General features: G+C 36.9%; 1 protein-coding gene across 1 annotated transcript; it reads left to right on the top strand.

Moving 5' to 3' along the window:
* The first annotated feature begins 3,892 nt into the window (after window positions 1–3,892).
* LOC140136200 (uncharacterized) lies at window positions 3,893–20,423 on the top strand. Its single transcript, XM_072157918.1, has 9 exons — window positions 3,893–3,983; window positions 4,185–4,244; window positions 4,645–4,908; window positions 7,265–7,412; window positions 7,956–8,167; window positions 12,205–12,247; window positions 15,924–15,947; window positions 18,500–18,793; window positions 19,964–20,423. The coding sequence occupies exons 1-9, from the start codon at window positions 3,974–3,976 to the stop codon at window positions 20,259–20,261; spliced, it is 1,353 nt and encodes a 450-aa protein (XP_072014019.1). The 5' UTR covers window positions 3,893–3,973; the 3' UTR covers window positions 20,262–20,423.
* The last annotated feature ends 1,740 nt before the right edge of the window (window positions 20,424–22,163 follow it).

The following is a 22,163-nucleotide window of genomic DNA, read 5'->3' on the forward strand; positions in this document are numbered from 1 at the left end:
ACAGCAAATGCCACTTTCGAAACAGAACAAAAGTGCATGCATGCTGTTCTCCAACCATCTCATCCAAAGGCTCCAAATCTAAAGAAAAAGAAAATAATGATGTTGCACATAATAAATTATATTTACATTTACATTTAGTTAAGAATCAACCAGCCAGCTGGATTGTTTAAAATGTAATTTACAGTTAGATAAAAAGCTAGAAAGACTGATATTCAACTTATCTCTAATGTGGAGAGGTAATGATTGGAATTGCACGGGAAAACGGGTATAAACATTATATTTGAAACAATCTGTCCTACCAAAATTGTGGTGAAATTTTGTAGTGTCAGTATGCCGAGTGTTAATTTGAACATAAACAAAAGGATCCACATCATACACACGATAGAGACATTTACTGACAAAAGCTATGGCTAAGTAATGAAATCTGTTTTCAAGTGATGAAAGTCCTAGTTTTTCCAGTCTGAATTTTAAGCAAGCTCCCCCTAGGTGCTGGAATGCATGAACGTGCCAACCTCTTCTGAACATTTTCAAGACGGTTTATCTGACTTTGTTGATAGGGCAGCCATGCAGGAGCACCATACTCAAGAATGGGGCGGCACAGGGTTTTAAAAAGCCTAGTTAAAATAACAGGGTCATTGCAACGGACAATGCGTTTAATAAAACCAACAAGCCGAAATGTTCTAGAGGCAATATGATTAACATGGTCATTCCACTTGAGATTAGAGGAAATAATAACACCAATATACTTATAATTTTGAACAACACTTAAACTTGAGTTGGAAATTTTGTATGAAGGAGAAGTGCCATCACACGTAACCTTTTACTTAGCCTCATTACTTTACATTTAGCTGCATTTAAACACATTTTATTTGTGGTAAACCAAGAAATTATATTATCAAGATCATTCTGCAAGATGGTGACGTCATCTTCCGAGTGGATGGGCCTATAAAGCAGAGTGTCGTCAGCATACTGGGGGAGGTTAGACTGAACAAAATTGGGTAAATCAAGAACAAACAAGTTAAATAAAAGGGGACCTAAAACAGAACCCTGAGGGACTCCCGATAAAACAGGCAACCAAAGAAGAAAACCCTCTAAACTGTACACATTGAAAACGCTGATTGAGAAATGAAGAAATCCAGTGCCACATGGGGCCACAAATACCATAATTGTGCAACTTACTGAGGAGAATTGAGTGACTGACTTTATCAAATGCCTTACTCCAATCAAGGAAGATGACGTCAACAACTGGAGGGATCTCACATCAAGCAGTTGAGCCCAGTAATGGTACCATCCACATCTTCATCAGAGTATCTTCCTGTGATAAAGTCATCATCTTCCGAGTGGATGGGCCTATAAAGCAGAGTGTCGTCAGCATACTGGGGGAGGTTAGACTGAACAAAATTGGGTAAATCAAGAACAAACAGGTTAAATAAAAGAGGACCTAAAACAGAACCCTGAGGGACTCCCGATAACACAGGCAACCAAAGAAGAAAACACTCTAAACTGAACACATTAAAAACGCTGATTGAGAAATGAAGAAATCCAGTACCACATGGGGCCACAAATACCATAATTGTGCAACTTACTGAGAATTGAGTGACTGACTTTATCAAATGCCTTACTCAAGGAAGATGACGTCAACAACTGGATGGGATCTCACATCAAGCAGTTGAGCCCAGTGGTGGCAAACTGAGCTGAGGAGGGTTGTACAAGATCGACCTGCGACAAAGCTATGTTGCTGCTTAGAAATTAAACCTACGTCTCGCATGTAAACAATCATCTGATTTGTAAAATTGTAACCACCCTCTCCAGCAGCTTTCCAACCACAGAGCACAACGTAATAGGTCGGTAGTTCTTGATACTAGAGATGTCACCTGACTTGTGAATCGGTACAACATTGGCTCTCTTCCAGTTATCCGGAATAATACCTTCTATTAAAGAGCGGTTAAACAGCAACGTAAGAGGCAAAGCAATCTCACCGGCTGTAATCTTAAGCATGGTGGATGTAATTCCATCAGAACCAGGGGCCTTACCAGATTTAAGGCGGTTAATGAGATCAAAAATCTCATTGGCATTAGTGCTAATGGATGACAGTTGATGAGAACCAATGTGTCCTTCACAAATGGTGTTGCAATCAGAATCAGCATCTGTAAAGTTTGAGGCAAAAATTCATTAAAAGTGTTGGCAATTAAGGTTGGATCTGTGATATGATTGTTATCAACTTTAAACGAGTTAGCACACTGTTTAGCTTTTGATGCCCGGACAAAGGACCAGAATTTAGTCCCATTATTAGTCATCAGCAGCAATATCAACAAGATAATTATGATAGTCTTTTCTTACTTGGGATTTAAGTTTATTTCGGCACTGCTTGTATTTGTTGAGTTTGGTAACATTATTAGGTGATCTACGGTAAGAACGGTATAGCTTGCGCTTCCTTCTGGCAAGATTGATGTTATCCAAGGTTTCTTTGGATTCCTCTTAGCCTTCCTTTTTGGAACAAAGTTGTGAATGCATGCAAGAAATTTGTCCCGGAAAGCACACCAAGCATCATTGATGGATTTATCCTCGATAAGTGCATGCCAATTGATTTTATTCATCGTTTCTAAGCCCATCAATGTCAGCCTTGGAATATTGAACAAATGTGCCAGGAGGAAGGGAGGAGTAACAACACTGAGAGTGAGATGAATACCAAAATGATCACTGCCAGTTATACCATCATGAGGAGAGACCCTTTGAATAATATTTGGGTTGTTACAGTACAGGTGATCAATAATGGTACCATCCACATCTTCATCAGAGTATCTTCTTGTGATAAAGTCAACATATTGAGTAAGGTTTAATGGATCTAAAGTTTGCGAAAGGAGATTAAAAAGTCTAGTATCTCCTTCTGAGAATCTCCCAGATGGTTGTGTATGTGGAATATCAATATTAAAGTCAACAACGAGCAACACAGCTAAATACGAACTGGCATGCTCGAGAACTTTTAAACACATTCATTTAAATCATTGAAAAAGGCCAAGTTAGGGTTTTTGTGGCTGTATAGAGTACCATAAAGCAATGTTCCTTTGCGGCATGTGATCTTGGTCCATATGAGCTCGATATTATCATGTTCAAGTTCCGGATCCCTAGTAGGTTTGAGAGAGTCTCTGGCTGCAACCATATCACCCCACCGTTGCGGTTACGATCACGGCGAAAAACTACATAAGGGAAGTGATAACCTCAGCATCAAATATGTGCTCTGCCAGGAAAGTTTCATTAATAACAACAATATCAGGAGATTCTACATCTAGTAAGGTATGGAAATCTGGTAACTTGTTCATGATGCTGCGGGAATTAAAGAAAAGGGATGTAATTCGATTACATGGTATTGTAGATGAGGTTGATGCAGAAGAGTTGAACGTAGAGTCGGATGCAGATGCGTGAGAGTCATTAAATAAAGAGTCGGATAATTGTTGAAAATTAGGCCCGGGGTTGATTTCTATATAATATAATTGTTTGCATTTTGTGAAGAAATGAGAAAAAAAATTGACAAAGTGGTATGCAAAATGAAAGGGCAAATTTTCTCGTTCTATTGGTGGCATCGGTATCGATATAGCTTACATGCTTTTAAAGGTAGAAGCCAAAAAGTGGTACATCAGTGATGTACCACTTTTTGAATCTAAAATGGATCATATTAATAGTTAGATCCCGTTCGATATTTTTGAATATCATTAATATGCATATATTGTAAAACGTATACATTTGGTGCATTTTCCGCGTTGTCCGCGAGTTTATATCTTACGTGTAGAATCCTTATTACTTCTCGAGTATGTCAAAGCATCGTTGTCAAAGTTGTGTGCTCAGTGCATTAATTGTCGGAAGTGTGATTTTTATACATTTGTATAATTCTTTTCAGCTTTATATCCTTCATGACTTGTTAGTAACTTTTGCAAAACAACTCAGTGTAGAGACACGACATTGACAAAAACACACGATGGCTAACGGTAAATATTATAGATAAAATAGTAAATAATATTAGTGAACATATTATTACAATTAATATTTAACTATTGAAATATTAATCTATTAACAATAGTTTTTTGATATTTTCATCTCTTTTGTTGTATTTTAGTAAACAGTAGGCCTACACTCTTTCTTGTTTTCTCTTGTTTTTTTCTTATATTATTTCGTTAACATTTCTTCAGATATTCGGTGCAGCTATTACAAACAATGCTTGGAAGTAACACGGATGCTCAATTTATCAGGTAACGGTTGAAGAATATTTGTAATTTTCTATTTTCTTCTTCTTGCAATGACTCGATGCTTCGCCGTAGTGAAATGTAATGTAAAGTGGTTTAGAATAGGTCATAGGTCAATAAGTTTCAAGTAATGTAATTGTTTTTTATTTAGGGCAGAGTTGGTTAACATTTGCTAATTTCTCCGTCATACGTTGTTGTATTTTGATGGGGTTGAGAACTAAATGACTTTTGGTACAGTAACATTTGCGACGATAACATATGCAAGGTCAAAGGTCAAGATCTAGTGGTCAAGTGACCTCGTTGTTGATTAATAGGAGTCAACATTCCATCTGATCGCAGAATTCGATGATTATATAAATTATTCCCGCATAATTAAATATACATAACTATTATTTAACATCATCAGATAAGCTGCTAGATCTTAAAAGCCGAGTCAACAAATGCTATTGCGACGATTGCCACACGAGACGAGGGGAGTCGTATTCCTTTAGGGATGGACCTGGATCGCATAATTTGTACACGAAGCCCGTAGGATGGGGAAGAATAATGCTCAGCCTGCCACCACGTGCCGAGCATCTCAACATTTTCAAGAAATGGAATGCAGCATTTCATGGGACAGCACCGGATATAATACTACCAATTGTGGAGGGCGGTGAACTTCTATTTCCAGGCAAGCGCAATTACTACTCTACAGGCCAAATGTCACTAACACATCCCACCCCATGACCTTGACATTATGTTACCTTATAAATGAATCATCTTTGATTGAGCAAAATATCTTTATTAAAGACTTATTCGGTGATTTGCTCATCCGGAGGATCGTAAAAGTCATCAAAATTCAGCTTTTGGCACATTTATTAGTGGAAAAAATTATAGATGTGCTAACATATAGCCTGCTGGTGGTTAAGCTGAAAGCTGTGTATTAAAGACAAAATAAGACATTCTATATTATGATTCTATAATTTTTCTACTTAAGAGAAAATATGTGTCTGAATGGTGCTTCAACTTTGTCAATATTGTTGTTTTCCTTTTTTGCCGATTTTTTCATTTAAAAAAATGACAATATTAATGATTTATTTTGTCACTTTTAGGCAATTTATACACACTTTTAATTAATTTTACTCTTTCACTGAGATTGAAATGTTTTAAAGAGTGAGCTGTAAACACAAATTATGAGAGAAAGAAGTCCGCCTTTTGGTGTTATCCCTCGATAGGAACGACATGTGAAAGTGGATCTCCTGTATGCACTCTCATGGAAATGACCCCGTCCTGATTTAGCCCGCAAGCATAAGTCTCAAAAAGATCAAATGTGCTCGTACGTAACACACCGACATCGCTTGGTAAATAATGGGAGGGCGAGTTAGCGCAGCGGTAGTTCCCTCGCTTTGCACCACTGAGGTCCCGGGTTCAAGCTCCGGCGCGGCCCAAGGACTCACGTGCACTTGGTTTATCCCGATTCCATGCTCGCTCTCGCAGGTTTTCTCCGGGATCTCCGGTTTCCTCCTGTATCGCAAAAATCGGTGATTAGTTGTTTGGTTATCAAAACTTCCTTCACCCAATGGAATTTGGGGAGCTGCACAGAAAATTGGTGGATGTTACAATCTAAATGCGGATAGGTGTGCGCCGTTCGGCAGCAACCTAGTTGATGCGATCTGATTGTGATGATTCATCATTGCAGCGAAATTACAGCGCTTTGAGTCCTCTAAGATCTGGAGAAAGGCGCTTTATAAATCCAAAATTTATTAATAATTACATTGTACAGCAGAGACACTAAAATCAATACCGGGATCGATACACATGTATGTGCTATGCACGATTTGATATTCAGACGATATATCTTTGGATACTGGGGTAGAAAATGATGAATATCTCCCGTAATTTGTTTATTCTAAAGAAGCCGATTTCAAGGCTTGCACTTGAATATATGTGTTGAAAGAATATGATAGTCGTTAGCTTGCGTATTGAGAAAGAACAGCGCGTATAGAACTCAAAAACTGACGAAAATTCTGTTTTTTATGTTCCGAACAAAAATACCGACAGCTGCCCTCATTCGTAAACACTCGGGTCACGGAAAGATACCCGGTACTATAGCGCAGCGTAGGCCACTGGTGGGGGCAGTCTAAAAGCAGATGACGTCATGACGTATTTACCATGCTCACTGACATCTACAGAGGTCAGTCACCAGGCTATTGTCAATAGCCTTAGTCGGATGTCCCTCGGCCCATTATGTTTCTCAAAACTATTAAACAGGTCGGAACAAAATGGCCATGCGTGGCTGTGGATTCAACCATGGCGATTTATGCCATGAAGAAATCGGGGCGATGACACTGTGCGTAGGCAAACCTTTGTAAAGAGGTTATAATTCAAAACTGAAGTGATGATAATACAATCGTAAATGTAACTATAGAAAGACAAGCACTACACCATTATTCTTTAGAAAAATGAAAAATAAGCCAATTCATGTTATGATTGTTAGTGATGCCGGGTCACTTTGGGACTACCAGGTGCCAGGTACCAGGCAGTTGTCAACAGGAGTCAATGGTAGTTGCTTGGGGATGAACTTTGACCTTTAGTCGCACAGTTTCAAAGATATTGGAGTCATTTAATATTAATTACGATCGTTGTAAATTAAAAATGTAAAGCGATTTAGATGTACATTTTAGGTTGATTTTGTTTGTTTATAATTAAAACAGAAAACGCGGAAAAACAGAAAATTTATAGTGTGTTACGCCTAGACGTTGAACCACAAGCCTTAGCACATTTTACAGGTTGTCGCTGAACAGCTTAATAGCGCACACCATAATAATTCCACAATTAGCTTTTGCAACCAGGATCAGCTCACCGAGTGTCGTACGGGTTTTAATGAGACTATTAGCATTCAGTTCCTTGGCCAGGGGAATTTCAAGCTAACTCAATTTGTTCACGAGAGCGTATAAACTACCGCCAGGGTTCGAATCCGCAACCGCTCTCGCATCATAGTCGAATGCCATTTTAACTAGACGGAAATATTTCGTTTGATTTGACAGGAGATAAAACCATGCATGGAGAAACCCTACGTGAGGTTGCTGGTCATTTCAACGATGACAGTAAACCAGATGGATTTAATACAAAGCAAGTCTTCCTGTCACCATCCATTAAGTATTCCGGATGTGAAGTCTATGCCAAGAAAGGAAGGTATTTTTAAAACTATGATTAAGGTTGAAAATACAGCAAACTTTGCCTGTTCATTTGAGTTTGCAGGGAACCCTCAAACGGGCTGGCATAATCCGGATATTAATAATCTGCTAAGAAAGTTTAAGAATTTGAAAGGAAAACACTTTTTTTTTTTTTTTGTCAAATTTGGGATTTAATAATCAGATATGCGTGACATAGGTCTACAAGATATGCAGGTAGTATTTGAAGTTACGAAACCTTTGAAACCTTTGAACACTTCACCTTCAACCTTCGGCCACACATTCCTACAACCTTCCACATCTAAACCCGGAGGCAACAAGTCGCTGCGTCATATTGATCTGGTTGTTCGTGTCATCATGGAATACAAATTATCACTCTACATAAATATCCCTGCAAAATATCCTTCGTTTTGCACACCCGCACCATTTTGTTTACTCATTGATCGTAATAATTTACATTGCCGTAAGTCATTTGAATAACAATATGTCACATGAAAACTTGGGTCTGCCAAATTCTCAATATTCTTCATATTTCTTAATCTAGAATGTATCTACAGAGTATGGGCCGTCATGTCTACGTACGCACAGTGCTACAAGTTCGGGTTAAGCCTGACCAATTCATAGTAGGACCTCAAACCATCGGGAGATCCGATCCTATCGACCCCCCAATAGACAACAAAACTATCGAATGGGCATTATCAGCCAGGAATTCAGTGATACCAACAGCTGTGCTGATTCAAGTGCTGGATTCTCCAGGTACTTTACTAGTATACTATACGCTTAAATCTAGATCATCCTATCATGTCTATAGTCCGGCGTTTTGTGGGCGTTTGGCCGTTCACTTTGTCCGCGATAGACGTCAATAAAGCGAACAGTGGTAACGGAAAAACGCCCGCAAAAAATCGGACTATACTCTGCCGTTATGGCCTGTTTATATTCCAACCTCTTGTGGGCGTTTTGACTTTGCGACAAACGAAGCGGCTAATTTTTCCCGCATCGTTTTTAGCAGTGGGTAAAATAAATAAGGCGAACAAAGGCCAAAACAAACCTGGTAATTTGAGCGGAAACAACCAAAAAGTCGTAGCGGACGACTGAAAACGGGACGTCTGACGCAACGACAGAACGCCCGCAAAAACCTTAGACTATGATGCAGGCCCTTAAGGGCGGGACAAGCTATAATAATTCGACATTTGGTCGAAAGCACAGATGCAGAGGTTTATTTTTGTCAACGTCTTCCGCATCAGCTAATGTCATCGGCTGAACAAAATAACAAAAAACTTTGCCGGCAATGAGCAAAGCTAACCATATAATTGGCAAACGAAAGCCGAGTACCGAAAATCGTTGCGGATAACTGAAATGCGACGTCTGCCACAACGGAAATACATCAGCCTACAGTGGCGTAGCCAGGTTTTCGTAACGGGGAGGGGGGGGGCACAACTTGTAAATGTAGCGACGGAAATATTTTTTGCCGACTGAAGTTGAGAATTGTTGACCCCAATTTTTTTGGGCCAGTGCGGTCCTCGAAAATCTAAAAAGTGTGTGTGTGTGTGGGGGGGTCGCGGGTAAAATTTGCCACAAATTTTAAAAGCGTTTATATCTCAATATCCTTCAATGTACTAACCAACATGCTAACGTAAACAGCCAAAAAGGAGAGTCATATCCAAGATTTGAAGTATTTGAGTGCCATGTGCACACAAATTTGTCTATTGTTGTACTATTTTTTAGCCAAGGCCCGTCGTCTACCGAAGCCCTAAGATGAACCGACGGCAAGGGTGAGCGGGTGGCACCGGCCCCCTGGCCCCCACTGCCTACGCCACTGTCGGACTATAGACTGGCCATAAAGGATACTGGCGTTTTTCCCTTACGGCAAATGCAGCGGCTAATTTTCTGTAGCGTTTTTCGCTGCGGCTAAAATTGGTCCGTTCTGTCTTGCGCTGTAGATGACGTCGACACGATGAACAAAGTCCCGAACAAAGGCAATCATTTGAGCAGAAGCAGTGTCAGAAGGTCACAGCGGACAACCAACCGAAAAAGCGACGTCTGTCGCGCACAACAGAAAAAACGCACGCACTACTCGTCGGAGTATGAAGTGACCTATATAAAGGCCGCTATTTGACAATCACTATATTTCTTGAGAGATTTTTCTGTGGTTTAGACACGGCTATATTGTTAGTCCGACAATTAGCTTATCACACGAGTGGAAAATCAAAGTAGCGTACTGAACTCATCGTAAGGGAAATTGAGAACGAGACGTTTGTCGGCCTGGCCTTTACAGAAATGTTACTCCTATAATATCTCATCTGTTTTGTGAATGGTTGTTTGAGCAGCTTATCGCTAGGACCCCACAAGTAGCTCCAACTCGTTTTAATCAATAGCCTTTGTTGAGCATGCCGGGTGAGCATGTTGAGAGCGAAGTCCTTGATTTCAGACTTGTTTACTAGTTAAATTGTCATTTGTACTATTGATTATTTATCTTTGTTAATTAATATTAATTAATATATCTTTTAAATGCTGATAAATCGTGGTTGGCTGCCCATATTATATGTTAAATTCAATGTTTTATGAATATAATTCTACCACGCAGAGGGGGTCACACAGCATAATTTCACACTACACGATTTAGCTAGATTTGGAGCTCTGCATTTCAAATTCACGTCAATTTTAAAGTTTATACACTTAATATATTTAATATAATACTTATTTTTTTGTTATAACAAACTGGAACACGAAATATACTAGCTTATTACCTATACAGAAAGGGGATTTATACACATTCACTCAGCAATTTGACATGCCTGGCGCATCAAGACATTCTCTGTCTGGATAACATGACTGTCGCCCTCAATACGTCTGGGCGCAAATTTAAATAACAATATGCTATTTACATATGAATGCGGCTTCATGCTAATTTCTAGCGCCGCTTCCAGGCCTATTCCGTGGTATGACGTAGTCCATCAACCTCATAGATCGTGTGCATCCGATGGTCTTGGCAATTATTTTGTCTTCATATGGGCATACTGATTCCATATAGGATTTTCGTAAAGACCATCGATGTTGCTAATTATTAAATTATTAAATGCACGAGTGATGCAGTTATAGAGCGATGTAGAACATCTGTGTAAGATTTGTTGTTTCCTTTTTATTTTTTCGTCTCTGAAAAAAAAAATTAAACGGACTCCGGCCGAAAGTCACTGCGTGTCCTGTCATTAGTTTTTCACCTCTAGGTCTATAAAACGTGCTAAAGGTTAGGTTTCAATAAGAGGAACCTGTTTTCTGACAACCCCATGTCAATAACGCCTAGAAATGTTTTTGCCTCCCGAAAGGTATTAGTCATCGTGTGCCATTATTCGTGATTCCTTTTTCCGATGACGGCACCAGCCGAAATGTCCGTATTCCAGAATGTAATGAACAGAACTCTGTACACCTGAGTTTTGCGACACCCGACTCCCAGGCGGAAGTACCCCCTGGAATAGTCCATGATGGGAAATAGGGAGAAAGGTCTATCACCCCCACAACCATATGGAAAAGTTTCTATACAAAACGATTCTCTTACAAACCATCATGCGCACAGTTTCCACCTCGATACACCTGAGCACACATTTTCGTCTAAGAGCTCGCAAGCAAGCAGTGATTGTCTCCACTACAGTCTTTGATTACACTACACGGTTGAGTGCATAGCATCGAAGAGCTGTGGAGCTTCTAGCTAAAAAATAGGCCTCTTTGATTGGTTTTTGTCGAAACCTCAAGTGTTCCCTTCATCCAATCAGATTTTGTTTTAAAATATCAAACGAAAGCTAACACTTCCCCCTAAAAACATTTTTTGTCACTAGGTCAACAGATAATAATAATAATAATAATAATAATAATTAACAACATTTTTAAAGCGCAAAATACAAAGGTTTCTAAGCGCTAACTACAACTTACACTACAACCTAAACTACTACAAAATGACATGAACATGATAAGCAAGAGAAAACGCAATTTAATGTTATAGCAAGGCGAATGTGGTAAATCTGTTGAAAACTTCCTATCCAAGCACATTTTTCACCACCAAAATGTAGGTTTTAAAAAGTCAAAACCTCAAGTGTTCCTTACAATATTTTTTCAAATTTTATGTCATCAAATGAAAAAGCACACTTATATTGTCCATATAGTAGCATCACTAGAATGAGCAATGGCCAATTCTCTTTATATTGCAAATCTTGTGCAAAAAGTTACTATTTGCGCCTGTTTTGTCATACGGTTGTAAATTCAATGAACTGTGAATTTGCTAAAAGAGCGCTTACAAATTGATATGCTCGGACGGACTCAAAAACAACAACAAAAAACAAACAAACATGAATTCATTGTGATTGTCCAGACTGTGCTGTGTCAATTATTCAGTGTTGAAACGCTGTTCTCCCAAGATCCCCAGGGGCCACGGCAGGGTGTACAATCATTACTCTGTTCGGAACTGGCTGCGAGGTCTTTTCATCATCTGCATCTGCCCAAGATGGACGAGTAGGACCTTTCCCCTTAATTATTAGTCATTTCATGGACAGCCAGTCACCCATTCTATTTTCTATAGTTAAAGCTTGATCGCTATTAGAGGTCATCCATTTTCTTTTGCTCCTTAATTCCCCCATTCTTTAGGCCCTGCCTCTATAGGGGCTGTTTTATAGTTTAAGCTTGAATATTATTATTATTATTATTATTATTATTATTATTATTATTATTATTATTATTATTATTATTATTATTATTATTATTATTATTGGTGCTGTTGTTGTTTTCGTTGTTATCGTCCACTGCAGGTGCCTCATCAAGCGTTGATCAGATGTCGGAAAAAACAGCAAAGTAGGTATATCATAATCTTGTGAATCGCTCTGTATAACTTGTTCAAGAACTTATCAGATAACGGAATCGGCATTAAACTATTAGCTAAACATTTGGTTGTACTGGATAGGGTCATAAATAGTAATGATGAGATATGATTTAATCAAACAAGGGTTTATTTATTTCTATTTACCATGATTATTTTATACAACAACTGATATACCAGTCGAGCAGCGCTAATTATTTGAACTATTCAGGCGATGAACTTATAATTCTTTGCGTTAAGGAACAACCCAAAAGTTCGATGAAGCCCTATAAACGAAAGTCCTTTCGTTAGAAGGCTAACCCCTCCCCCCCCTCTAACGTAAGTGACAAATATCGAAAATTCCAACCCGTATATTCATATGTAGGGTACAGGGCCGTCGCTATAATGGTGCATGGGGTTGTGGAGGGGTGCGACAATGCTAGGATATTGATCATGTTTATGGAAGAAACGAATATTGCATTCTATTTAAACATATTTTTTCATTTTCTTTTTTGGCACGGAAAAAAATAGGACTTGCTAGATTTTCAAATAAAAAATAATGTGGTATGAAACACAAAACGTTTTCGACATCATTCGCCAAATGTTAGAAAAAGTGGCCAGAAAACGTTTAAATGTCCGGTTATAAAGGGTTCACAAAAATAACTCCCCCCTAAAATTACAAAACATTTCTTTGCATAACTTGACATGTATTTCGTTGATTTGAAAAATTTAAAAACCTGTGAGAATCGTGTTTCTACCCTCCCAAGGTTTTTTCTTCTAAAAATCTTTTTGTTTTAGCCAAAAATAATCACATTTTCCAAAAATGATGCTTTTAGAAAAAGTTGCACTTTTCATCATCCTCATTTATGTCAAAATTAGCTTCAACAAATCATTATTTTGCATTACATGATTGTTGCATGGGTGACTAAGGGATCAGGGACAGAAGGTTAAGGAAAACAAAACAATTAAACATTGATATCGAGAACGTTTTGTACATTACATGTATGGGATGTTGAAAAGTGCAATTTTTTAAAGCATCATTTTTGACAAATGTGATTATTTTTTACCAAAACCAAAAGAATTTAAGAAGGGATAACTTTGGTAGGGTAGCAAAACGATGCCTTTATTCACAAGTTTTTAAATTTTTCAAATCAACAAAATGAAAGTCATGTTATGCAAAGAAGTGTTTTGTAATTCTTAAATTGATTTTACCATTTTTGAAACACCGGCTCAATAAAATCTTCTAGAAATACCCCGAACATGTCAATGAATGATTGTTTTAAATTGCAAGATGATTGCATGGGTGATTGGGTTATCGTATACATAAAAAAATAAAGAAAACAAAAACACCATTAAATCAATCAAAACATTTATATCGATAATGTTTTTGTACATTACATGTATAGGATGTGGAAAAGTGCAACATTTTCTGAAAGCATCATTTTTGGAAAATGTGATTATTTTTGGCCAAAACAAACAGATTAAAAAAAAAGAACTTCAGGAGGGTAGAAAAATGATTCCTTTATTCACAGGTTTTTAAATTTTTCAAATCAATGAAAAGCATGTCAAGTTATGCAAAGAAATGTTTCGTAATTTTAAGGGGGAGTTATTTTTGTGAACCCTTTATATAAAGGGTATATAAAGGGTAAAAAACATTTTCATATTAAAGATTTGAAAACATTTTGATAACCTCCTGCAAATATTCTAACATAATGTTCTTTAAACAATATTTTACAATAACTTTTTGAAAACATTTTAGAAATAGTTTTGTAGTATGTTTTCATACATAACGTTTTTTCATGACGGTAAAAATGACGTTTATATAACCAGGAGATGAGACTGCTCAGGTTAAATGTCGGGACCTAGGTCACAATTTGAGAAGAAATGATATGCCAAGTTCGAAGTTCCCTAATCGGTCCATTAGGGACGCACCATTAGATTCTCAGGGGGCATGGGAGTTTGGGTCAGGCAGAATTTTTTTTTTTTCGCCGGTGTAATTTTATTTTATTTTTTGAGCCTTCGAAGAGCAGAAATTTTTTTTTTCGCCGCCTTCGGCGGCGAAGTTATTTTTTTTTCAATTTTAATGTACATTTTTTTTCAAAGTTGGGTGGGGGAAATTTTTTTTTTTTTCTCATCAGTGAGGCAAAATTTTTTTTTCGTCTCACTAGTGGGCAAAGTTTTTTTTTTTCTCACTAGTGGGCAAAGTTTATTTATTAAAAAAACTCCCATGCCCCCCCTGGAAATCTAATGGTGCGCCCCTTAGTGATGACCAAACTGTTCCTGGTAAGCCGTATACTTCTATTACAATATATGCAGTCTACATGTTCTTTGTTGACAAGGGGCAGTCTCCAGTGAACAGCTCTCTTTTTCAGAGCCAACAAACCTTTAAATTTAGCAGATCGGCGAGGTCTGCTTGTTTTCTGTAGACAAGGGGCAGTCTTCAGTGAACGGCTCTTTTCAGAGCCACCAAAACCTTTTAAATTAGCAGATAGGCGAGATCTGCTTAATCTCTGTTGACAAGGGGCAGTCTTCAGTGAACGGCTCTTTTCTGAGCCACCAAACCTTTAAAATCAGCAGACAGGCGAGGTCTGCTTGTTTCTGTAGACAAGGGGTAGTCTTCAGTGAACGGCTCTTTCCAAAGCCACCAAAACCTTTTAAATTAGCAGATAGGCGAGATATGCTTGTTGTCTGATGACAAGGGACAGTCTTCAGTGAACGGCTCTTTTCAGAGCCATCAGTAGGCAAGGGGCGGTCTACATGTCTCATTGTCCTGAAGAAGTCAGAGCTACTCCTGACGAAAGCTTGACAGTTCTAAACTTGTCTGACGGCGAACCCGCTAAAAAAACTCACTAATTGTTATGAATTCCCGTCGTAAAAGCCTATCCCACAATTTCCCTGATATAACCCGATATTTTAATGTTATTAAAACGTTTTTACCAAAACCAAAACCCGAAAATATAACATGTTTAAAACGTTAAACGTTTTGTGTTTGCTCGGACAGTTGCTTTAAAAATTTGCGGGTTGAGGGTACTGCACTCCATATTGATTTGAAATCATTTTGAAGAAACCACTGTAAAATCTGAATATCGTACTTCGGAAAATACTAAAATTTGACAATTATATTTTAAATCCTTAAAAAAGATAACCTTTGACCGATGTTTTAACTACTTTTTTACAAACGTAATCGGACTTTCTGACCCCCTCCCCTAACGAAAGGACTTTCGTTTATAGGGCTTCATCGAACTTTGGGTTGTTCCTAAGTAGCTCTATATTTTGCAATCGCTGAGATGATGGCCTTAACACTTGTCGTACCTTACCCAGTAGTTTTTGAAGACCAGTGAATGATATTTTGTTGTATTTTACAGTTGAGTGTGGCTCGTAGAATATCAGACCTAAGAGCGTGAGCGCAAAATGAGAAGTGTGTCGTATTTTAACACTAATTGTAGTAATAACACCGACCACAATTTTAGGGGAATAATATCTTGTGGACCCTGTATTTGTCCTTACAGATAGTAGAATGAAATGAAAAGTACACATTTCAAAGTCTAACATAAGCAAATATCTATCTAAACAGTTGTGTTTGGTTATATGTATTTTGCTTATTACAATACGGCGTCTATTTGGCGCTTTTGATGATCGTCATATTTGTTTCCTACATTAATATCTTTACAGGTTGACGATGAGTGGGGCTACTGGGTAAGTAGATATTTTGTAAAACAAAATGAACACTAATGTATCCCACGTTTATGGAAGCAAACTTAAAAAGCATTTTTTTTTCAGTTTTCACTTGCTTTCACTTCACTTCCTTTCGTTTCTTTCTTTTTATCGTTTCTTTCTTTCGTTTTTTCTTTCGTTTCTTTCTTTCGATTCTTTCTTTTGTTTCTTTTCTTTCTTTCGTTTCTTTCTTTTGTTTCTTTTTTCTTTCGTTTCTTTCTTTCGTTTCTTTTTTCTTTCGTTTCTTTCTTTCGTTTCTATCTTTCTATCGTTTCTTTCTTTATTTCGTTTCTTTTTTCTTTCGTTTCTTTCTTTCTTTCGATTCTTTCTTTCGTTTCTTTCTTTCTATCGTTTCTTTCTTTCTTAACGATATATGAGGCATATGGGAATGTGCTGCTTCACATTTTTTTGCTAGAAAGAAAAAATCCAAAATCCTCAAAAATAGCTGATAGCTGAAATATTTTTTTCGTAACACTTACCATACTAACATTTCATACAGCTACAAGGGTGATGAATGTCAAAATACTGGTAAAATTTTGGCCCCGTATCACATGGCTCCGTGCTTTTTTCCTTCTATCCAACGGGTTCATTCAAAAGTTAACATTTTATTAAACTGTCCTTCATTGGTCTATTCAATTTCATCAATTAATTCTCAGCAGTTTCTTCTTTATTTTCTTCTTTCCTTCTTTGCATACCTCCGGTGATGGGATGTTTAGTATTTCTCTCAAATCACAACATTCCCCCTTTTATGATGATGAGTATATAGGCCTACACTTCATAAAATCGGGTGTTAAAAATAACACCGGTTGGAATCAATAGAGGACATTTTATTTAGGATTAGGATTGTGGATGAGTTTAGGGTAAACATTAGGACTAGAGTTAAGGACAAGGTTAGGTATAAAATTAGGGTAAGTGTTAGGATTAGAGTTCTGGTAAAGTTTTCGGTTTGGGTTATGTTTAAGGTTAGGATTATATGGTTATAGAATATGGTTAGGGCTAAGTTTAGGGTTTGGGTAAAGGTTATAGTTTATACTATGTTATTGAGTTTTTAGACTAATGACCCGTCGGACTACCGACCTGTAACCTTATTCGATAGGTAACACATTGTAACGCAATTGTGACACATTGTAACGCAATTGTAACACAATGTAACGCAATTGTAACACATTGTAACGCAATTCTCGCTATTCGCAATAAGGGCGCCGCCAGCGGTTTGCGATGTAATCGTGATGTATCATGGGAAAATCGTGATGTATCATGGGAAAAGGTCGACATCAAGTCCGCGCAATACGAATATTACCATGCTATTACATAGGAACATGTGACAATATTTTTTAGTTTGTCAATATAACGGTATTACACGCAAATCGATAGAGAAAAATTAATTGTGCACATTTCAAATCACATTATTAAGTATTATTGAGTATCGATTCGCGTGTAACACCTTTATTTTGACAAACTAAAAAATATTGTCACGTGTTCCTATGTAATAGCATGGTAATATTCGTATTGCGCGGACTTGGATGTCGACCTTTTCCCATGATACATCACGATTACATCGCAAACCGCTGGCGGCGCCCTTATTGCGAATACCGAGAATTGTAACACATTGTAACGCAATTGTAACACATTGTAACGCAATTGTAACACATTGTAACGCAATTGTAACACATTGTAACGCAATTGTAACACATTGTAACGCAATTGTAACACATTGTAACGCAATTGTAACACATTGTAACGCAATTGTAACACATTGTAACGCAATTGTAACACATTGTAACGCAATTGTAACACATTGTAACACATTGTAACGCAATTGTAACACATTGTAACGCAATTGTAACACATTGTAACGCAATTGTAACACATTGTAACGCAATTGTAACACATTGTAACGCAATTGTAACACATTGTAACGCAATTGTAACACATTGTAACGCAATTGTAACTCATTGTAACGCAATTGTAACACGTTGTAACGCAATTGTAACACGTTGTAACGCAATTGTAACACGTTGCAACGCAATTGTAGCACATTGCAACGCAATTGTAACACATTGTAACGCAATTGTAACACATTGTAACGCAATTGTAACATAATTATTTTAACGCTGCCCAGTTATAACGCTCTTTGGATATAGTATGACCTGTTTCTTGATTATTATTTTCCGGGAATTCCAAATTGCGTCAATACTCAATTAACTTCATCGGCTGTGAACATGGTGAAGTTATAGTACTGAAACTCAGATGCGTATACATGTATGTGTATATTCTCTACACTTTGACCGAAAAATCAAGAACTAAAATAATGAGATTTAAATGCAAATTTACAAAAAAAAAAAAAAAAAAAAAAAAAAGGCCTAGTCATGAACCAGAGACAGATGCAACATGGGCCAAAATATGTTAGATTTCTTATTTATTTATTTATTTATTTATTTATTTATTTATTTATTTATTTATTTATTTATTTATTTATTTATTTATTTCCTTATATATATTTATTTGTTTATTGATTGATTGGAATATGCTAGTTTTGCTGGTATTACAATCGACCATTCAACCACAACTGCTAATGACGAGAAGGTAGACTATGCCATAGGGTGTGCTGTCAGCGCCAAAGGACGAGGCAAGACTGAGGGAGGTATCGCCGACTACATCCAAGATGAATTTGACAAGAAATACGAACCACCAAACTGGCATTGTATTGTAGGCAAGGGATACACCTGTTATACTGAATGTGATCCTGGATGCAAGATAAGATTCACAATGGGAGACGATGGCATATACCTATTCAGATACAGAATTGGTACAGAACCAAAACCAAGGTAAGTCTAGCTTGTAACGGTTTAATAGTAACAAGTAGGAAACTTGCTGGCCTCGCCTTTGCATAATTCTGTCTGTCTAAAAAAAAGAAACAGTTCGTATTCAAAGACCCACCTACACCACCCCTACCCCCACCCCACATATACTCACAAACCAAAAACAGATACGGGTAAGACATCACATAATAGATTTTACCAAGTTGTTAAAGTCATAATTGTTAAAGTCATAATGTACGATCTTATAATATGAATTTGGTTAATTTTTTTCAAACCTGATTTTTTAGCATATTTGTAATGTTTACATATGTCACAACTTGCACCTAAATGGAATCCGCCAAATTTGTTGTGTTTGTAGGTAAACAGAGCAAAGTTCGACATAAAGTCATAATTCAAGAAATTATGACGTTATGTCCTCCCATAGAACTGCGTGTTAAACAGCCAAAATAACAAGCAGTGTTTCTTCACTTTACCTCGTTATTTCAGCTCAAAAATTATTACTAGTATTATTTCAGCATTTTGAGTATATAATGACAAATTTAAAATTTGAAGGAAGTTGTTATAAATACAAAATATTAAGTTGAAAAACTGCACAAATGTTTTTGAAGCAAAAAGAAGCCATTATAAATGTAATTCGAAGCGTACATACAACCGACCAACACACCCCTCACATCCTTCATGCACACCCCTACTACACTTGTACTTAGGCCTTTAATACGGAAAATCTTACTCTGCCCAAAGGAGCGTTTTTTAAACAGATAATTGTTCCATTAGCATAGTTATGTAGACATTTTTCTTTGTATACACACAACGTACAAATTCCTCCACTATGTATACTATCCCTTCCCCACATAATATACATTTACCTAAAACAAACAATTCAAAGTTCACAAAAAGACCATTATCTAAATGTTAAACTTAAAGAGCATTTCCTTGATTAAATATTTTTTCTGCAATGCAAAGATGAGGAGTATGTTTGTTTCAAATAAACTCATTTTAAAGATTTTGTTTGAGATAAAACCATAATTAATATTCTGTTTTAACGTTACTTTTCCGAATAATGTTCTGAGAGGTCTTAATTTTAATAATATTCTTTTTTTTTCAATGTTACTTTTCTGAATACATTCTGAGGTCTTAATTTTAATTACATTTCTGTGTTTTGTTTTGTTAATGCAGTCCTAGAGCCTACCCGCATATCTCACCATATGATCGCAAGATGATACGAGACAGTGAAATGGATACAGAGATGGAGTATCACGTGTTTGATTGCTGTAAGAGAGCATGTGATTGGTATAGCAGTAACGATGAGAGAGTCAAGTACATCAAGGAGGAATTCGATAAGGAACATGATAGCGGGTGGAACTGTATACTCGGTGTGAACTCTGTGGCTTCCGTCAGTTATAATCACAAATGCTATATTAGCTTGATAAACTTTGGGAAAGATAATATGCACATATTCCTCTGGCGCTGTTAGTATGTTGTAGTAACGTTAAATTTAACCTGGACGTTTTCATTATGATGACACAATACTTCAAATGTCATTTTTACCATGGATTTTGTGACTTTTTAATTAAAGTAAAAATAGCAATATTATAAATCAAGTAGGGTCAGTGGCGGCACCAGGAATTTTTTTCAGGGGGCATTGGGGGCAGGGAAGTGAATTTCTGGGGTGGCAAAATCAACAAGTTTTGCGCAAAATTGCTGCAAAAAGCGGAAATTTATGTAATTTGGGGTTTTGCCTCAAAACTGGGGGGGGGCAAGAAAAATATTTGGGGGCGGGGGGGGGGAAACAGTTTTATGTCTGATGTTGTAACTATCTTCTTTGTACCAAAGTGTGTCCCCTGAGTCCCTCAGACCAACAAAAAAGTATGTCTCGGAAGAAAATGCCAAATGCATAAGCTGTAGCACTTCATTTCTTGTAGATGAATAAGGCTATGCGAGAGCAACTTGGTTTTTCACCTTCGACGTGTTGCGTAAAAAAACAAAAACAAAAAATCAAATCAAATCAAGAACATCCAAAAAAAAGAAGAAATGTGTTAAAATAAGATTTTGAAAAGCTACACACATGGCCTACTAAGATATACCTTTCTTTTGTTGGTCTAATCAACTTAAGTAAAGAAACTCACATATTAAAAGTTGTTGTTTATGTTATCCTTGGTATTATTTTAATGAACAATATAATCACAAGAATGTACAGGTACATAGAGTTCAATTATAGAAATTCAGATGTGATTTTTGTTTATCTAGTAGTCATGCCGCCAGTTAGGGAGCATGGGGGAACCTCCTTAGGCTTTACCCAGTTTCACCCAGAAAACAGGTTCAAGTTACACTATTGTAGACAATACTTGCCCATTTTTAGGACAATTTTAAAATTTTTGACCATGTAATTTACTTCCCCTGTAAGAATGATGGTACCACTGCTGTCCCTTTGTATGCTTTTGCCTTGAGCATGGACTAGAGATAAACATAAAATGGAATTCTTTTAATGAAACCTTAAAGCCATAATACTTGATTTTTGGTCAAATTTTTATTTTATTATTATTATTATTTGCCAAAATTATAAAAAGTTATTAGTAACAAGTGTTAGGAAGGTCGTCTGTGTCAATTTAAAGCCATTTAATTGTTTACATTAATTAAAAATTGCGCTATCGTCTGGTCCTAATTAAAAAACAACAAATTTGGATGATTCCGTTTTAAGTCTAAGTTGGCACATGTGTAAACATTACAAATATGCCAAAAAAAATAGGTTTGAGAAAACACAAACAAAAACAAACAAAAAACATACATTATGGCTTTAAATATTATGCTGCAGCAGAGTTTTTGCTCTCAAATTATGATTGAACAAAGCACAGAGCTTCTGTAAATAGTGTATATTAAAAGCAACACCTAATACAAATTAATAATTTGATTAGTACAAAGGAGTGCAACAATTTTCAGGCATTACTGTCAGTTGCACCAACTCTCGTCCAATTGCAAAGTGTATCGTTTTCATATGCCGTGTAAGTTTTGTGATTAAGGCTTGGAACCAAGTTATAACTCTGCTGAAGACCTTGAATTACCTGAAAAAAACTTTGGTGGCAAAGATGCACCTTGCTCCAAAAAGAGTTATAGCCTCTCAGATCCGTATGCACAAAAGATTTAGACCAGGTCTAAAGTTAGACCCGGTCTAAGTGGAATTTAGTCTCAGGAGAAAGGACATTTTCCTTTACATTTGCTTGAGTTATTTTGTATTATTATTGAACTTATTGAAATAATAGTAAAGGATCATTCCTGATGGAACTAAGTTCCATTTAAACCAGGTCTAACTTTAGACCGGATCTAACTCTTTTGTGCATACGGACCTTAATGTCAGAGGGGTCAAATTTCAAAATTGATT

This window comes from Amphiura filiformis, chromosome 2 (assembly GCF_039555335.1).
Source record: "Amphiura filiformis chromosome 2, Afil_fr2py, whole genome shotgun sequence".
NCBI classification, from domain to species: Eukaryota; Metazoa; Echinodermata; class Ophiuroidea; order Amphilepidida; family Amphiuridae; genus Amphiura; species Amphiura filiformis.

Excerpts from the sequence above, each read along its gene's own strand:
- LOC140136200 (XM_072157918.1), top strand. Across the intron at positions 7,413-7,955 it reads GTCTATGCCAAGAAAGGAAG|AATGTATCTACAGAGTATGG; the intron begins GTATTTTTAAAA and ends TTCTTAATCTAG. Across the intron at positions 8,168-12,204 it reads TCAAGTGCTGGATTCTCCAG|GTGCCTCATCAAGCGTTGAT; the intron begins GTACTTTACTAG and ends CGTCCACTGCAG.